This window comes from Nannobrachium achirus, assembly GCF_963921795.1.
Source record: "Nannobrachium achirus genome assembly, chromosome: 12".
In the NCBI taxonomy this organism is placed as follows: domain Eukaryota; kingdom Metazoa; phylum Chordata; class Actinopteri; order Myctophiformes; family Myctophidae; genus Nannobrachium; species Nannobrachium achirus.
Genome location: NC_137832.1, coordinates 36,517,719 through 36,537,069, shown reverse-complemented (window position 1 = coordinate 36,537,069; position 19,351 = coordinate 36,517,719). Strand labels below are relative to the sequence as shown.

The window sequence follows — 19,351 nt, the reverse complement described above, 5'->3', positions numbered from 1 at the left end:
CTGAAAATACACATTACTCCAACATGACGACAGTGCTGTCAAACAAGTCTAAGCTGTCTAAGAAATCTATGAACATTTTTAATCTGCAATAGAATTGTATATAATATGTAGTGGGGGTCCCTGCTTCATCTCTGTCTCAGCTAAGGGGTCCCTGGCCTGAAAACATTGAAGACTCCTGGCCTAAAGGCTAATTCATAGTCCAACTGTAGCGTACACAGACCGCACCCGGTAACCCGCAAATCTCCAATGACGGTAGATCCTGCACGTCATTCTGATTGTGTCATTCAATATTCTGTGTAATCTGCAATGTACGATTGTTAATTCCTTCAGTCAATTACGTTTCAATCAAAGGCTACAAAGTGTCAGGTTCTCACTGCTCCATATTTGCTGGCTGACTCCTTCCCAAGTCAGTGGAGCAGTTAACAGTAGGCTTGTCACGGATTCGGATTCTAATCGTCACCAATAAGAACAAAACCTCTTCACACGAACAATGTTGGTGTGACTAAGGGATTCGCTGATATATTATTTACATGCAGACATTAAGTGCAATATAACTTTAATGAGTTGGCATTTCAGTCTGGAGGCTTGGCTTGTGCTGGTCATTTGACTGGTACAAGAGCCAGAGGGACAGGAGAGTTATGATATTCTAATATAGTCGGATGGACCAACTACTGGCAGTGTGTACAAGAAATATGACGCTGCTCTGCCTAATAGGTTGCAAGATTAGCTGCAGACAGACACACAAACAGACAGACAGACAAACAAACAAACAAACAGAGAGACATACAGGGCTGAATGCAATATCTCTGCCAGTGATAAATATAGTATAATAACTGAAAAACATATAATAATCGGCCCAAATGTAAAAACTAGTGGTAGTTAAAATGTATTAACAAACAAAATTGTCATTTCTGGGTTTGCAATACAGTTTGGAAAGTTATTACATTTTGGGTACTTACAGTACATGGGAAATATTGATATAGGCATGTAATAGAAATGCTACTTTTTACATGCTTGATGAGTCACTTCTTCTACTCTACTGTGAAAAATGTAAGATAGATGGAGAGTTACAATGTCTAACCCTGCAGAACGTTTGCAGAATGAGTGATATGTTGACACACATGCTTCAAAACTAGCAAATATGCAAGCATTAAATTGCAGAGAATATCTATCCACCTGTTTCCGCGGGAGTTTACTGGAGATTATGTGGACCTGTTTGCACCACACTTCCGGTTTAACAGCAGACATACAAGCTCACGTCGCGTCGCAGATGCAGCCTGTTTTGAGCTTGTAAATCACACTCGGCTGCGGCGCCGGAAGCTCGGTACAGCGTCTGCGCAATGCACTATGGGGCGTTGGAAACTCGTGGATAGAAAGCAGTAGGCTATAACAATTTGTTGAAAACAAACTGACCCAGATTTTCTTTAATTGATTTTGATGTATTCAGCGGTGTAAAGTAAAGTTAAGTGAAATGCGACATTCTGCATAATGAGTATTTTCTACTTTAAACTAGCCACAGAAAAGCTGTCCATGGTGAAAATGCGACTTTCAAAAACCAAACTTAAAACTAGCAGTTGTAGGTGTAAACATTATAAAGATTCTGAAACTTATGGCATATTTAATGCTAAAAGATTACAAGTCTTCTACAAACAAGCTGTCAGAGATTAGTATCGAGGGTCCAACCTTCTCCTCCCGAGCTCTGGAACACTTTTAATGGCCTTGTCCTGCCATCTCTTCCACTAAAAGCACCTGAGCTGTTCAGCCCCTGCGGCGCTCATACGTAAAGTTGCACATCTTGAGCTAATAGTCCTGCTCTTTTCGGTAGCGGGAGGCTAAGTGCGGCATTGCCGCAGATAACCTCTCCTCCCTGGGTTGAATCCAAGCTTCAAGCTTTTCATAATTTCAACAAATAAGCATAAACTAACTACTTGACATGGACAATGTTGCTAAAACTAAAGAGAGGTAATCTGAGAGGTTTTATGATTTTTATATACACAGATTTATTAATAAAGGACGTTGAGGTGACTTCCTCGTTTTTGTGGTCTGTTGCGCTGCCATAAGAAACGTCAATCAATCTGTGATATGGTCCTGGCTCCGCCCGTTTTCAAACCGTTTCTACAAAAAACACGTGAACTACTATTATCTAGTTCACAGCCAAATCGCCAAACGTCGCCATTTTGAGGAGGCCCAGCCAGCCAGATCGCCAAACGTCGCCTGCCTGATGATTTTCTGATTTTTTTGGTATTTTTTTGACATTTTTAGAGCCATAAATGACCATTCTAGCTTCATTTAAGCTTCAGCAATGATATTGCGATGGAAATTATGTCATCGATGACGTAACCCGGAAGTCATTTGCATATAGCATAGCATAGGCCTTTTTTAGCATTGAAAGCCAACGTTTTTCTTATCAAACTTTACCATATGTAGACGGATTTTCATTCGGAAAAAAATGAGAGGCTGACAGAGTGGTCACCCAGCATCATGGTCGATTGTTTGAAATAAACTGATTGCGCCCGTGAGGGCGTGCACGATGCTGTTTGTTTGGGCGCTCCGGCCGGCCGGCCGGCCGTTCCATTATAAACAAAGGCTGCAGGTCATTCTCATCCAGTCTAATGAGTCAGCCTGATCACTTAGTCGTTGGCGCACTCTTGTGGTATACAAATAGACTGCAGTTTACCATTATATTCTGCCTCATTGATTGTTGTATTGTATGACTGAAAAAATAATAATAATCCTGGCAGTATAGGCGCACAAGCATATTGTAAATGGCTGGGAGAGAGTTATAATGTAAATCTTGGGGGCGTGACATGACACCTTTAAGTACATGTTGATACCAATACTTTTGTACTTTTACTCAATTCCAGACTTTCAATTAAGTAAAACATTTGTATACTTTTTCCACCACGGGTTTATTTTGAGAAGAACACCTACTTGTAGTAACAGATGTCTGTACCAGTTCTGACCCAACGAGGTCTGCAATTGATTGCCTCCTGCACAGAGTACATCAGCACCTGCATACCTACAGTATACACACACGCACGCACGCACACACACAAGCACGCACACACACCAAAATAATAACATGTCCAAACAGAGGACAATAAGAGTTTGTATTAATACGATGTCATGTAAGGACAGCAATGTTTAATCCATAATAATATAGCTCTAACATTTATTTCAATTTCACGTTTAAAGAAATGATCACCTCTTTAATGTTCTGGGCTAGTTTTATGCACTCTATCATGAAAATAAGATCAGAAAGTGCCCGAGTCAAATCTCGTTCAAGCATCAAAAACACTTTTCAGTCATACTGACATAGGTCTCATACAGAGATTGACTTGCAAATAGACAAAACTGTTAAACATTAGACAACATTAGAAACCTGAACATAATTGTACCAATATTTTCATAGGCCTCACCGTAGTTGAACTGGCTGTTGGACTTCTCACAGTTGATGATGTTGAAGCGATAGGTGATTCCAACACGCATGCCGCTCACCTCAAAGTAGAACCACTGGTGGTAGTGGTTACTGTTGATGTCCGAGTTCAGCACTAGATCATACTCGTATCTGCACGCACGCGCACACACACACACACACACACACACACACACACACACACACACACACACACACACACACACACACACACACACACACACACACACACACACACACACACACACACACACACACACACACACACACACACACACACACAATGTAATACATCTTTTTTTACCTGATTATTTCCTAAATTCATGCACAATGATATGCAATGATATGACTACATGCTTCACTTTTACTTATCCGATTCAATATTTGGCTCTGTTCTAACCGATAACCAAGGATCCTTACTTCCTGACTTGAATAGCCTTCCTTAGGTTGCCAGATTCAAACTGAGAGTTGAACTTCAGTGACTCGCCCTCATCATGGATCACTGGGCAACTGTAACACAAGTAAACACAACAACATGGCCATTGATGCTTTGAGAACACATTGGTATGCATTAAAATGCCGCCTAGTGTATTTGATTAACTGTGCTTATCTTTGTGTAAGACAGTTAAGAGTCATGAGGACCAGAGTTAAAGAACAGCTCTTGCAATGTCTCACATGTCCCTTCCCATATCTCTCCTGTCTCATCATATTCTAAAGTCTAAAAGGATACTATAATAATGTCAACAGAAAGTGTTCTTTTGGTCTGCCAATGCTTTTCTGCCATGCATTTCTATGGTAAAGATGGCTGGAGCGCTCCTCTTCTGCTTGAGGTGTTCTGGGTGCCTCAAACTGAAAATACTGTAGTTTAACTTTTGAGAGAGGAGCACTGCTCATCAATGTCACTTTCTTATGCAGAGGGTTGTAAGCAGAGTCTCACTCGGTGTGTGTGTATATCCAAACTGCTACGCAGCAACAAACAACATTTTACAAATAATAATAATAATATATTTTCTGGTTGCACCCAAATCTAATACAGTAACAACTCAGTGAAGTGTTTGCTGCAAGTAATGATTTAGGTTAGGGTGTTCTGTAGAATAAATTCACCTGGGAATGTCTAGATCATAAACCACTTTATCCAGGATTTCATTGGGATGAATAAGCCTCTCGATGTCCTGGAATATCTTGGACCTTCGGGAATTGAGCAGAACAAGATACAGTAGCAGTCAACACATGAAAAAACAAAACACTGTTTTATAAAAAAAAAAATGTTAGCTTAGCCCAGTGGTCTTCAATGTTTTCAGGCCAAGGACCCCTTAGTTGAGAGACAGATGAAGCAGGGACCCCCACAACCTTATCATAGATTCCATATAGTTTCATTGTTTGACAGCACAATCATCAGTGTATTTTGGATTCATGTCAATTTGTATTTTCAGATATTTAACCACTGGAACCATCAATACTTAATAAACTTGACCTTTCACTCTGTACTTGGTCTGCACCTTTTCCCCTCTAAACCAAAGCTCTTTGCCGATCTACAAGCTCACACCGCCTCGCGCTGCGAGGCGTTGTGAGCTTGTAGATCTGTTATTTTTGGGGGGTTCAAGTGATTAATGTAAAAAAGGGGAAAAAAGGTTTCTATCACTCAAAGATTTGGAGGACCCCCTGAAGTAACTCTGAGGACCCCCTAGGGGTCCCGGGCCCCCTGCTGAAGACCTCTGGCATAGCCAATTTCCATATATTGCTAAGTCTAATAAAATCAATTAAATTCAACTGAATTTCAAGTTGAATTTCATATAAAAACACCTCACCTCTGTACACCGTAGACTCTCTCTAGAATGGGTTCCCTAAAGGTAGGGGCCACGTGTCCAAAATAGTCTGGGTAGGCCACCTCCGAGTACTGGGGCACCGAGCGCGTTCCCTTCACCATCTCCACGTACAGGTCGGGGTCGTGCAGTGGGAGGAGCAGGGCCGTGTCCGGGACTTCCAACACGGCTCCCTCTCCCCCCTCCTCGTCCGGGCCCTCCGAGCCGCAGTCCGAACCCCCTGCGCTTCCTCCTCCTCCGCCCACTCGGCGTGTGGCGATGCCTCCCACCAGCAGAGGGGACTGAATGTGCCTCGTGACGTAGACCGGAGAGCCTCCGCCTTCCACCGCCCTTCTCCCGCCGTCCCCTCCATTCAGAGGCCCCTCCCCGTCCAGAGTGACGCGCTCCAAGGCGTGCACCAGCGCCTGTTCAAGCCCCACGGCCCCCTGGGAGGGCGGCGGCCTGGGCTTGGAGGAGGGTGTGTGGCCGTCGTCCTTTTTGTCGCCATCCTCGGCCAGGTGGATGGAGTCCAGGTCTAGAGGCGGCAGGGAGGCAGGAGGAGCGACGGTCGCAGGAGTCACGACAGGTGGCGTGATAGAGGGAGGAGAAATCGTTGGAGGGGGAGGGCAGGAGTCTTGTACTTTGGTGAGGTGGCATTCCTCCGAGGGGGTGGGTACAGGGGCGTGTTTAGGGGGCAGGGCCTGAGCTGTAGGCACTATGATTGGTCGAGGGGCCTTGTTGACCGATAATGACGACGATGTAGTGGAGACACTCTTTGGACAGTCAAAGTTATAACCCTGTAGGAACAAGAGACATGTACTGTTAAATGCATGTCTTAATTCACTTCTACTTTACATTTCAATTATACTTTCGTGGGATGGGATTTAGAAGATAAGACTTTGTGACTTTCAGGACTTGCAGACAATGTAATTCTGACAGAGAATGTATGTTTTGCAATTCAATGTCGAATCAAATACCATTACAAAAAAATATATTGTCAATGAAAATCATCCAGTGAAGTTTGTTTGACTGTATGACTATTCAACACAAATGTCAATTAGAATGTGACCTGGAAGTCTTCAGACAGCTCCAGGAAGAACCTCTCATAGACCCTCAGCTCCTCAAATGGACGGTCGCTTCCCTCTTTAGGACGCAGTTTGTTCAGGTCTGTCTCTATGTCATCGTTCTGAGACACAACACGTAGACAGAGAGAGAAGGACAAAAGACATCTCAAATGAGAGATCTAAAACATTGGGACTGACAGTGTTTCATGGCCCTAGTTGTGCTACATCTAGTCTAGCTGCGCCACATGAGAGGAGAAGGGCAGCAAAGGGGGTGCAGACAAGAATCTTTAATCTGCTAGTCCTGCTGGCTTCAGACTGCAGCATGTCCAGCTGATCTGTCACTATAGCTTTAGCAGATACAAGAGTGCAGAGGGACAGAAGAAGGGACAGACCAGAATTATTTATCTTTCAAGATGCGGCTGGTACTGCTCCGACTGTGTTTTGGGGTGATATAGCTTATTCAGTTATGGCAACAATAGCCACTCGACACTACAACCTCATAACGCGTCTCGATGCGACGGGTTGGCCAAAGCATAAAATAGGTTAAAGTGGTTAAACTGATGATGCTATATGAAATAATTTTCCTGGGGACCCCCTCAAGGACCCCACTGTGAGAACCAATGCTCTACAGCATTACTGTAACACAAAGAAAAAGGGAATATCCTGAAACATGTTGACAGTACAGTGTGTGTGTGTGTGTGTGTGTGTGTGTGTGTGTGTGTGTGTGTGTGTGTGTGTGCAGAGAGGTACTGTACCACAGCATGTAGATCCTTCTCATCTTCCTCGTTCTCTGTGTCATTCTCTGTGTCTGCCTCTATCTCTTCGTTATCGTCACTTTCGTTATCTACCACATCATCCACTACACACATGTGTAGACACAGACACACACACACACACACACATACAGCTGTGAGTCTCAACAGTACTGACATACGGTTTCAAGCCTAATTTATACTTCGTTGTATGAATGTGTCGCTTGCTGAAAATAACTGATTTATTGAAAATGTGTTATTTTCGGTGAGCATAAAAAGTATAAATTAGGCTTCACTCAGTCCTGCCCCAGACATTTTTCCTCCACTATTTATATTTGACAATAGTCTATCCGATCATCTGACACTGTAGAATAGTTTCATTACTTTCAGGAGAACAGAGAGGATGAGATGTGAGCAGCGATGACAGGGATTAATCAGGAACTAGAGGGAGACCTGAGCTCAATCAACTGCTTCATATAATCTTTACCTGAGACCACAGCCAGGTCAAAACAATGAAGACACCATATTATTTTCAGCTGTTTGACTGGCGATACACATCGTAGGACTGTAGATTGATAGTCGCACAGAAGAAGTGACAAAGTGAGTGGGAGAGGTTTCTTTTTAGGTAAATATTTCCTGACAAGATATTCCTGTGAATTTGTGAAAGCAACATTACAGTATGTTGTGATTATTCCTAGGGTAAAACAAAACTACACATTACGTAGCAATGTGGAGAATTTTCCTGTGGAGCCCATGTTTGTTATGGTACATCTCACATGTTCAAAGACTTCTAATCGCCATGTTTTTACTTAGGTGGTGTGCCTGATTTAACTGATCCTGGTGATCACAGAGGTAGGTGCCCGGCCGCACACCCACACCACCACCAAACATACTTAATCAATCAAGTATAGTGTTTTCATATAAAAGAGATGCTTTTCAACACCACTGACCGTGAGGAGTTGAGCCCAGATATTTTGATGAGCTGAATCAATGTGTAAAAGCATGTGAATTAAGCTGTGTGCAATCTAAAGCAAGTATGCATGATTGTATGTGAGTTAGAGGTTGACACAGCTGATCGATAAATTAGGCAGTTCTTCATACTGAGGCAAAGACATGTTTGGTTTTCAAACCAGTAGGGGTCGTCATAAACGGGCGTAGGTTTGTTAGTGGCCATTCTCACTGCTGTTCTAGCAACTAGTTGACGTCTTTGTAGGTCGGAGAGCTCAGATTGTCTGGCAACAGTGTTGTTTTTGACAGCAAATTTTGATTTAGTTTTAGTCATAGTCTTTTGAATAAAATGTCATTTAGTTTTTTAGCGACTAAATCTACAGTTGATTTAGTCAACTAAAATGCATTTTGGCAGGCCTTGATGGCATCATAATGACTGACTTTTACACTTGGTTGTGTGCTGAAATTAGCAGATCTACAAGCTCACAACGCGCCGCAGCGCAACGCGTTGTGAGCTTGTAGATCTGCCATTTTCAGCACGCCAACACCTGAAGAGCAACCAAACATAAAATGACTCTCTTCTCCACTAGTCCCTCCCTAACGTTTTAGTCTAGTTTTTATTTTGTTGACGAAATTGTCAATATATTTAGTCTTAGTTTTAGTCATCACAGCTTAGTTTTAATTTCGTTTTCGTCAGTGAAAAAAACGCAGTCGACAAACATTTTTCGTCATAGTTTTTGTCGACGAAATCAACACTGTCTGGCAACACAAGAGACTACATCAATGTAAACGTGCCAGAGTTTGCTAATGAGCTCATTGTCATCTGTATTATCTGGGTTAGTAGCGTGAGTGCTGGTGACTAATCTGTTAGTCTAGTAGTGAAACTACATTATGAGAGTGAGGTGAGTGGGAAAGTAGCAGTAAAGATGGGAGGATACGTATTGTGAGCGATACGGAGCCACATCTTACGTACGTCTTACCCTTCTTTAAGGGCTTGTTGCAGAGCGGGTGACTTGATCCTCCTGTAAGGCACATTGTGTGCAGCAGTGTCAGTGGGGTATGGCCAATAATCCTTTAGAACAGGGGTTTTCAAAGTGGGTGACCGCGCACCCTGGGGTGCAGCGAAGGCAGTCCAGGGGTGCCGCGAGATCATTTGATAATATTTGGAATTTATGTGGACACTTGAAAAAATATTTAGTATCATTTCAAACTTGAAGCACAACGTTATTTTCAGTCAGTTCTAACCAAAATGGCTATTATCTCAACGTTTTCCTTGCAACATAATCACTAAAATATCATTACTGTCAGGCAGAAACTTCTGTCGCACAAAACTAGTGAAAGCGGATCTACAAGCACACAACGCCTCGCGAGGCGTTGTATGCTTGTAGATCTGCTGTTTTCACTAGTTTAGTACATTTTATAGATGATAAATACAAAACGAACGGTTTTGGACATACAAGGTTTCCACCCCACTACGATGATATGCTGTAAATATAAGGTGCTGGGAGTGAACATTATAATGTAGGGGTGCCTTGGATTAAAACAAATATTTATGGGGTGCCCTGAGACAAAAACGTTTGGGAACCCCTACTTTAGAAAGTGAGTTAACTAAATTAGTCAAACTTGTGGATCTGCTATTTCCATCATTTTCTTTTTTGTTTATGTATGAAAACCTTTGCCTTTAAATGCCAACAAATATGGATGCAATGTTGAAAGGGGTTAAGAGTAGGGTACACCATACTCCTACCTGTGTGTTTTTATTATGTATTAATCCAATGGTTCTCACTGTGGGTTGGGACCACCAGAGGGGTCCCCAAATTATTTTGGGGGTTCCCCAGATCTTTAGCTAAATATTAATATTGTTTTCTCACTCAACAGTAAACAGACCAACATACAGTATAAGTGTATACAGGGTATCTGTACATTTCTTAAGTGACAATTTAAGGACTTTAAAGACCTTTTTAGTACCTCTGGTCAAACATTGGTAAAATTGTCAAATATTAGCAGCAGCAATTGTGAAAATAGTAGATCTACATGCTCACAACGCCTCGGAAATAAATCAAGTTTAACTAAATGTAATGCCAACTCCTACAATTTCAAGTGCTTGTGCAGGGTGGGGGTTCCCCAGTTAAAACATGATTATTTGGGGGGTCGCGGCCTGAAAAAGTTGAGAACCACTGTATTAATCCACTGAATCCTGTGACGGATTTTAAGCTTGGGTACATTCTGAGCTGTGTGCATGAGTGTGTCTTAGGGCTGCATCTGTAATATATATTATATTCTAATGATTATGTTTTTGATTAATCGAATGATTAAATAATTGAAAATAGCAAATCTACAAGCTCACGTGTTGTTCTACACGCAATGTAGAACGTCTATTTTCACTATATTTGAAGAATTTAATGAAATGCCAAAAAGTATTGCTCGATTATTACTTACCGGTATTTATTTTATTAAATTGCTGATTATTTTTATAGACGATTAAATGAATACATCGGGTGAACTGTTGCACTTCTACTCTATATGCGTGTGTGCGTAATCACCCCCAGGTGGCTGATTGTACATCTGTGCCACGGGCCCTCCAGCTGGTATGTGGGGCAGCCGGTAGAGGAATGCAGACTTGATGGTGGGCAGAGGCAGTCGATTCTTAGGGAAACACTTCCGCATGATGAGACTGGAGGTGTTGACCAGAGGGTCCAGGGTCCGAATAGTGAGACACTCCTAAAAAGGAGACAGGGTCAATGTGTGTGTGTGTGTGTCCATGAGCCTCATGGGTGCATGCATGGGGATTCCCACATCTCAAGATTAGTGATCCTGCAAGAGATAAATTTGTCATGTACAGCAATGTTACAGTATATTCTTGTATACTGTACATCACGTGTATACAAGCACGAGCAGTATGCTGCACGTGATTTCAGAAAAAGTCACAATAAATAGATCCAAATGTTCCTTCTTGGGAGACAGAACAGACAGAACAAAAAGAACACACATTCACAGTTTGGTCACTTATGAAGAAACCTGATGACTTGGCTAATTGCGACCGTAGGTCGCAGTTTAGTATCAGAACCGTCAAATCTTGTCCATGTCTGTAAGGGTAACGCTTATATTTTTTGTTGATTGACTCTCACGCTTTGACATCACTGTGATGTCAGGAAAACCGAAACCCTTTTTTGCCCATATATGGAGATCCCTGTGATGCCAGGGGAACCAAATCCCTTTTATGCCCATATATGAAGATATGTGATGTCACAGTGACAAGGGAACCAACCTAAATAGACTGTTAAAATGTGTACTTAGTGACTGACTGACTGACTGACTGACTGACTGACACGCTGCGACATGTCTCATGGTATACTGCGACCTTCGGTCGCAATTATATTGTCATCAACGAGTAAAGTTGTTTTCAAGCAGCAGCCCCACACAGTGAGAGACATTGTCACTCACAGTAGAGGTGTTGTAAAGTATCCTCATCCCGTCGGCATCGATGAAAGCCCTCCTGCCCAGCTTGATGTTGGTGATGTTCTTGAGGCAGGCCAGCAGGCCTTTGCGGATCAGGATGTGGCGCTGCCGCGTGTCGTTGCGGTGCCAGTCCATGTACACTGACAACAGGACTGGGACGTGGCTACGGTCCACCGCACGGCGGGCATTGGTTTCTGAACAAAACGGTTGGAGGGACAACGAAGACAGCATGGGTTCATTGTACCGTTGTGACAAACAAGCTACATATAGCAAAGTCTTGAGGCAGAGATTTTTTTTTTAATGAAATTGAAGCTCAGTGTCTTTGGTGTGAAGGCAAAGACAAAACAACACAACACAAGAGTGAAATAACCCATGCAGAGAATGGAGTAACTAACCAGAAGATAAAGACATTCTACAATAGAATGGGTGACAATACTGTTAAACGTTAAGAGAAGAGTACAAATACTCACTGGATTTGAGCAGAGCTCCCAGCGTGTCCAAAGCAACTCTGTTGATTCAGAAACAAGATGGATGAGTTCCACTGTGTCCACTGACCAATCATCCATGACATATAATTTTGACAAAAGTCAAAGACAGATTCAGCTTGTTGATGCAACATTGTGTGATAATAATTGGTTTCAAACTGTAAATAAAACAATTTGTAAAAATAAGAAAGAAAAGCAAAAAAGACTTGTGAAATATAGTTTTGCATGGAGCAAGAACGTATGTTGTGTGAGACGCTTTTAAAATAGTTTGCTGTAATCCACATTACTCATATATGAACACGCACACACACAAAGTGTTATACAAAATGCTAACCCATAAGCACGGATGCTCTTACTTGAGCACACTGGTGTTCTTCTTGGTGTAGGGTCCCACAATTTTGAACATGAGTTCCACCACTCCATTCTTCCCCAAAGAAATGGCATTTACCGCTGTGAAGATAGAGAGGAAGATGAAGGGAGACATTCAGCAACGCTTTTCTTTTTTTTTAAATAGGTCTAAATTCTGATTGAAATAATTGCTATAGAGTGTTTGTTCAGTAACATGGATCTCCCCGTCTCTCCAGAGAAACTGATATGTTAGGATAGCAATTTTACCCAGACATAATTGGAACACTATTAAACTGAAGCTAATAAATGGTACTCTCTCTCTCTGAAATTGGCAACACACCTGAACATTTATTTTTGGTTTATTAAGGAGCTAAAGAGACAGGGAGACCCCTGTTACTGAAAAAACACTTAAGCAATGGCTAGAATATACAGTAGAGCTTCAACTTTTAACAAAACAAAAAATATATACTGTTTTACGGTAGAGGTATTTGCGGTAGAGGTATGGGCAGTGCTGTGTTCTACCTGTCACACGGGTATATGGAGTATGCTGTGAAGACATTTTTTTGAAAAAGCATATGCCCTCATGAACCTTTCAAAGTAGTGTATCTGATAGGCATTATGCACTGGCGTATGCCCTGGCCACACGAATAGCCGCGGATCATAGATTATAATAAGCCCTAAAAAAAAGTCACTGGGTATGGGGCTCTAACCATATTCACACAGCAGCTATTTTAATCTTACATACGTGTATTGTAGATGGGGCTGTTTGTGTGCTTGTAGATTGGCTATTTGAATAAATAACATACAATGATCAGAACATACTAGATAGCAATAACATGCTGGCTTAGGGAGATACAATTTCTTTCCTGTTTTTTTAGTTTTTTTTTTGTGAACAGCTTTGTGTTCAACCCTGTCTCCGTGAGCATGAACTGACGTAATACCGCTGAGTGACCAGAAGGGCACTTTGGCCGGAGTTATGTTTCATTAGTACAACGGTGCGTGGCCGGAGTTATGTTTCATTAGTACAACGGTGCGTGGCCGGAGTTATGTTTCATTAGTACAACGGTGCGTGGCCGGAGTTACGTTTCATTAGTACAACGGTGCGTGGCCGGAGTTACGTTTCATTAGTACAACGGTGCGTGGCCGGAGTTACGTTTCATTAGTACAACGGTGCGTGGCCGGAGTTATGTTTCATTAGTACAACGGTGCGTGGCCGGAGTTATGTTTCATTCGTACAACGGTGCGTGGCCGGATTTTTAAACTATAAAATCAGGAACAGATTGAGAAGGCCACTGTTGTGCAGCCTAGACACACGCACACACTTGATTGAACTTACAGTTGGTAGAGTAAACCCTGAGGACCTGCAGGCAGGGCAGCAACAGCTTGGTGTTCTGCAGGTTCTGTTTCACAAGGTTGACCGTGACGTTCAGAACACCATTCAGACGGGATTTCACTCCAAACTTCCTGTCTGGGGAGACAGATGTCGTAAAGCTGGTGTGCGTGCGCACGTGTCTGTCTGTGTGTGCGTGTGCGTATGCGTGTGTGTGTGTGTGTGTGTGTGTGTGTGTGTGTGTATGTGTGTGTGTGTGTGTGTGTGTACAATGCATGTGTGTACAATGCGTGTGTATGCCAACCTTTTGGTCCAACCTTGGCCAGTAGGGAGTGAAGCTGTAACATCAGTTCTTCACTGGGAAGAGCATCTTTACTGGCAGTGAGAAGCAACTGAAGCAAGATGCCCGTTCCTCCTTTAGACACAAATACACCAACCCTGCGACCTCCACCTGGGAGAGACAGATAGATTGTCAGTCAGTCAGTCAGTCAGTCAGTCAGTCAGTCAGTCAGTCAGTCAGTCAGTCAGTCAGTCAGTCAGTCAGTCAATCAATCAATCAATCAATCAATCAGTCAGCCAGTCTAACTAACAGTAGTATCTCAGTAATAAACATGTTAACACCTTCTAAGCCACGGGGAGCCCCTTAATGTTAAAACCGTACTATATCGCACATCCCCCCAGGGACTCTCAGCCACGCCGTACATTCCCGGACTTTGTCTTTAAAACCGGAATAAAAGCTTTTGATCCGAAAATCGGCGATCGTCTAACCTTCCCTAGTCACCACTCGTGCACTGATAGCTCATGCAGACCGTGCATGAAGCAGAGGTGACGTCAGCGCCTCTCCTTCTCCAAGGCTACTCCCAGCCATCCGTTTGCTGTCTGCACACTCGAGCTCCTACAGCAGCCATGCTTGGGGCTATGCTAGCGAAACTTTTCAGTTCTGTTCTTCAGTCACACATGGACTATTTGCGGGGACATTTACGTGAAAGGATCGCGCACGCGAAACGCACGGGGACATCGACGATCGGCCAAAACCCCCATTCTATCCCAACGGAAATCGAGAAAATCATGGTGAGTTACTGGCCTGGGGGAAAAAAAAAAAGAAAAAACAGCGGCGCTGTTCAAGATGGAGGGGCTGCGGGGTCATGTTTATAAACATAATATTATGTCTCAGATCACAATACAATAATAGAAATGTCACGGCTAATCTACCAACCACCATTCTATTTCGGACGTCAAGGTGTTAAGGTTAAGGTACTGTATAGTTTATTATGCACTTGTCTTGGGGAAATTTGTCCTCTGTATTTGACCCATCCTAACTACTTAAGCTGGCCATACACTAGCCGATAATCGGGCCCGACTGAATCGGGTAGAATTAAACACTACAGGATAATTTTTTCAGATTATTTTACCAGATAATCTAAACAGGCTCAGACTAGCCGTTTTGAACAGTCGGGCGCTCCGCACGCTACAGGATTCTATCCCGATTGAGTCGGGCTCGAACACAGCAATAATACATAATATAATGAATACAAGATGCCACGGGGCTGTTCTGAGAGCTGTGCTTTGCAACACGCACGCACGCACACGCACATACAAACACATGACGTTATCCACTGACTCAACACACAACACCGCCTCACGCAACGAAAAAAAAAAGCTTCAATATGGAAGTTGTGTCCTATTTTGACGATATGAGTTCACTTTGACACGTTTCATGTACATCCAGCTCTGACATCCCCTCTCCTGCGCTAAAGTGCCGCTCCGTCCTTCTCATGGTGCCTGATTTATGATTAGTCGTATGACTGTGTAGCGCACCCAGAACAAGATCTCCAAGACCAAACTGTGTCTGTCCCGCGCCACATTGTAAGCTTGTAGATCAGGATGGGCGTGTACTTCTTTGACTCCTAGAGATGGGATTTATGGTTCTTTGAAGTGAACCGGATCTCTGGGATCCGTTCCTTTCAAAGAGCCGTTCAAAAGACTGGCTCATTAGTTACTTTGTAGATTTTGATATAATTACAAATAACTTAAACCCTATATACATTTATTTCTGCCATATATAGGTAGGCCTACATACCTGCCATTTGTTGCATTGTGAGCTTGTAGATCGGCTATTTTCAAAAGATTTTTCTACATTTTATTCATTGGAAAATCTGTGAAACAGGACATTCTGCCTACTTTCTACTATTGGTACTCTGTAGGCTACATTAATTAAATGTTGAATGATACCAATACGTTTGTACTTTTACTCAAGTATATTAACATTCCAAAAACCTCTACTTGTGGCAGAGTATTTCCACATTGATTGCAGTAGGCTATTTTCCCACCACTGTTCATTAGAAAGGAACGGCTCCCTACTGCGAACCGGATCCCATCGTTCATTTCAAAGAGCCGTTCAAAATACTCGATTCGTTCGCGAACGTCCCACCTACTTGCAAGGGATGTGTGCTGGTCGCGGTCTTTCTTCTGTTTGTTTGATATGCGCTGCCGTTGAGTTTTAATTTAAATCCCAATCATTCATGATACAACCTGATGGACGGACGGACGCTATGAAAAGTGTGTCTGTGTGCGGGCGCGCGCGCGTGTGTGTGTGTGTGTGTGTGAGTGAGTGAGAGGCAGAGGGAGAGGTGGAGAGAAAAAAAAAGAGATGGATCTGTCACTCAGTCAGATGTATGCTCAGAGACTTGCATCTATCAGCGGCTGCTGTACCTATTTTCTCTCAGTCCCCTGCTGCCCTTCCAGTCTTCCAGACCAGTACAGATCCAGGAAAATATCAAACATGTTTGAAAAGAGTCGGGCTACCCCGATCGTCCTCCGAGCCACTCGGCTGGGCTCCGAGTGGATCTGTGAGACCTCACGCTAGACGACGTTCATGCCCGATTGTCGGGCCCGTTTCAGTCGGTGGCAGCCCGATTGTCGGGAGGGTAATTAAATAGCCCGATTATCGGCTAGTGTGCGGCCAGCTTTAGGAACAGTGAACTGCCACAGTGCAGTTTGGTACCTTGCTCGAGGGCAGTTAAATGACCTGCTGAATGATTTAACTAATTTAGTCTATGGACTCCTGTATCTATGGAATCACTCATCAACCACTTGATAAAAGAAGAACATCTACTCACCCACGGTAAGTAGCTCGCTGAGGATGTACAGAATGTTCAGGGTGGTCTGGAGATCCCGAGAGTTCTGTCGAAGTCATGCAGACTAGGCTTTAAACAAGGCACGGTGAAACTAGACATGCACTTTATAATATAATAAAATATACTTTAGTGCATAAAGACAGTTGACAAATGAAAGGAAAGAGCTGAATAACTGAGTTTAGAAATATAATGAAAGCAGATGTTTCTATACTGTCTACATCTACAACCATCTACAATTAATCAATTAACACCCTATCGTGCTCCGTGGTAGGTCTAACAATGCTGTGCAGGCCCAGCTGTCCTTGAATATGGATCATCATCATTGCAGGATGAACCGAAAAGAAGTGACTATGAACATAGTTCATTATTGGGGCACATATGACAGGAACTTAGTCACAAAGACTACTCAACTGGATAGTGTTTCAATAAGAAAACTAGAAAGAAAATATTCGATGATGCTCATGTGTGCAATGTCAGGACTTAGAATGTCATTGCAGCTAAGATGTGATCAGACTGTGTCAGCAAGAACAGTCCATCGACAACAACAACATTAGAGGAATGTAACAATAGCACTACTTAAACCCCTCATTACAGAGACAATTCACTTTTGAGGTTCAGTGGTGCAGATAAACACTATATAAAGCTCTGGTCTACAGATAAGTGGAAAACTGTGATATGGCCAGATGAGTAATCTTCACCATTTCTCCACAAGTGGGTGAATGCCTGTATGGTGTAAAGTACACACCAAGAGAAAGGTACAGGCCTGAATACTTTACCCTTATACTGAGGGGACTCTGTTGTGCTATGGGGGAAGCATTTCTATGGCATTTTGAGTGATCAGCTTTATCCTATGATGAAACATTTCTATGGTGATAGGGGTGGTGCCTCCCAGAATGAAAATTCACGCATCCACAGGGCTCAAGCGTAAGGTAAGGTTTTGACCAATTTTAAAGTAATCAACTGACTCAGCTTTTCTTAATGCTAAGGGAATGCCATTCCAGAGTGTCTCAAAAGCTCAGTCACCTTTACGTTGACAATGAGAAGGTCATTGTCAGGAGACCAAGCAATCCCACATTGTCCTTAGGGCACGATAGTTCTGTTAGGTAAGTAAGAATAGATTTTTTTTAATCAAGTCTGCAGTCAATGGGTAACCAATGTAATGCTGCCAGCGCAGGTGTAATAAGTGACCTGCGTTGTGGTGTATTAGGGGTCACTGAATGTGGTTTGATGATTATGAAAATGATGTGACTCGTATGCTATCATTGATATGACTTTCAAAGTCACCAGATCTCAACCCCCTTGAACACCTATGGGAGATTTTGGACTGACGTGTTAGCATGCCACTACCATCATCTTAAAGGACAACTTTAGTTTTTTTTACAACAAGGGTTCATTAGATTGTAATTAAAGAATATAAAAGATGAGTGTTAAAATGATTTAATTTACTTCTTTCTATTGTTTTAGAGATTCTTATTTCAGTGTTTGGGGGCATGCGTACAAGTGGCTAAATATGTCATTTTACACAGAATAAGCCCATTCCCAAGATACAACGCAACCTTTCATGGTTGGATGTGACTTATGGGGGCTAGAAGTGTTACTGTAAATAGCAATAAAGAAACTGCTGGCTTATTGTGTCTAAAAAGACATATTTAGCCAATTGTACCCATGCCCCCATGCGTACGCATGCCCCACATTTTAGCACAGTAAACGCGATAAAACAATAGAACGAAGCAAATTAAAACATTTTAACACTCACGTTTTCTTTTCTCTAAATACAATCTAAAATATGAACCCTTGTTGTAAAAAAACAAAGTTGTCCTTTAATGAGGGAATAGCTTTTGTTAGAAATCCAGTAGAGTTCCTGAGACATTTACAATCTATGCCAAGGTACACTCATGCTGTTCTGGTGGCCAACACCTTACTAAGACACTGTTTCCTTTAATTTGTCACCCGTCCTTGAGTTTTGATACAGTAGCTCAATCAATGATGTGAATAGGCTTCTTCAGCTCACAGCACATCATGCATCTTTAACTACGTAATAAACGATCACTTCATCTTGATCCAGGGTGCAACCTATTAATTACAACTGCTGAACCATGTCTACAGTGCAGTCAGTAAATTACACACCCTGAAACGATGTGTGCATTTTATGCAGTCTGTGATACACAGGGTAACTGTGGGCTCATACCATCTGTATACAGGTTATAGCCTATCAGTGGCCTGGGTGGCTAGCTAGCTATTATTAAAAGCCGAATCCTTTTGAAAACAACAACATTGGCCAGCAGTTTTTTGCAATCGGCACCGCTGTCATGGATACCGCTGACCATAGCCGGGCATCACAATGGAAATTAGAACCCTCACAGGTCAGAAAGAATGTGTGGATAGATGGTCAGACAGACAGACAGACAGACAGACAGACAGACAGACAGACAGACAGACAGACAAAGTATCGTCACAGACAGACAGACAGACAGACAGACAGACAGACAGACAGACAGACAGACAGACAGACAGACAGACAGACAGACAGACACACAGTATCGTTGCTGTAATGTAAAATCTGTGTTTTCTATTCGTTTAGGTTAGTGCA

General features: G+C 42.6%; 1 protein-coding gene across 2 annotated transcripts in view; it reads right to left on the bottom strand.

Moving 5' to 3' along the window:
- agtpbp1 (ATP/GTP binding carboxypeptidase 1) overlaps nucleotides 1–19,351 on the bottom strand; it is a 54,795-nt gene that overhangs the window by 21,376 nt on the left and 14,068 nt on the right. For both annotated transcript variants that reach the window (XM_080739133.1, XM_080739134.1), the window contains exons 5-18: nucleotides 16,744–16,807; nucleotides 13,929–14,075; nucleotides 13,631–13,762; nucleotides 12,303–12,396; nucleotides 11,932–11,969; nucleotides 11,447–11,655; nucleotides 10,546–10,723; nucleotides 7,058–7,161; nucleotides 6,308–6,424; nucleotides 5,245–6,035; nucleotides 4,541–4,624; nucleotides 3,857–3,946; nucleotides 3,420–3,568; nucleotides 2,932–3,019 (exon numbers count right to left, since the gene is read on the bottom strand). In XM_080739133.1, the coding sequence (XP_080595259.1) occupies nucleotides 2,932–3,019; nucleotides 3,420–3,568; nucleotides 3,857–3,946; nucleotides 4,541–4,624; nucleotides 5,245–6,035; nucleotides 6,308–6,424; nucleotides 7,058–7,161; nucleotides 10,546–10,723; nucleotides 11,447–11,655; nucleotides 11,932–11,969; nucleotides 12,303–12,396; nucleotides 13,631–13,762; nucleotides 13,929–14,075; nucleotides 16,744–16,807 (2,285 nt within the window). The remainder of the gene's footprint in view (nucleotides 1–2,931; nucleotides 3,020–3,419; nucleotides 3,569–3,856; nucleotides 3,947–4,540; nucleotides 4,625–5,244; nucleotides 6,036–6,307; nucleotides 6,425–7,057; nucleotides 7,162–10,545; nucleotides 10,724–11,446; nucleotides 11,656–11,931; nucleotides 11,970–12,302; nucleotides 12,397–13,630; nucleotides 13,763–13,928; nucleotides 14,076–16,743; nucleotides 16,808–19,351) is intronic.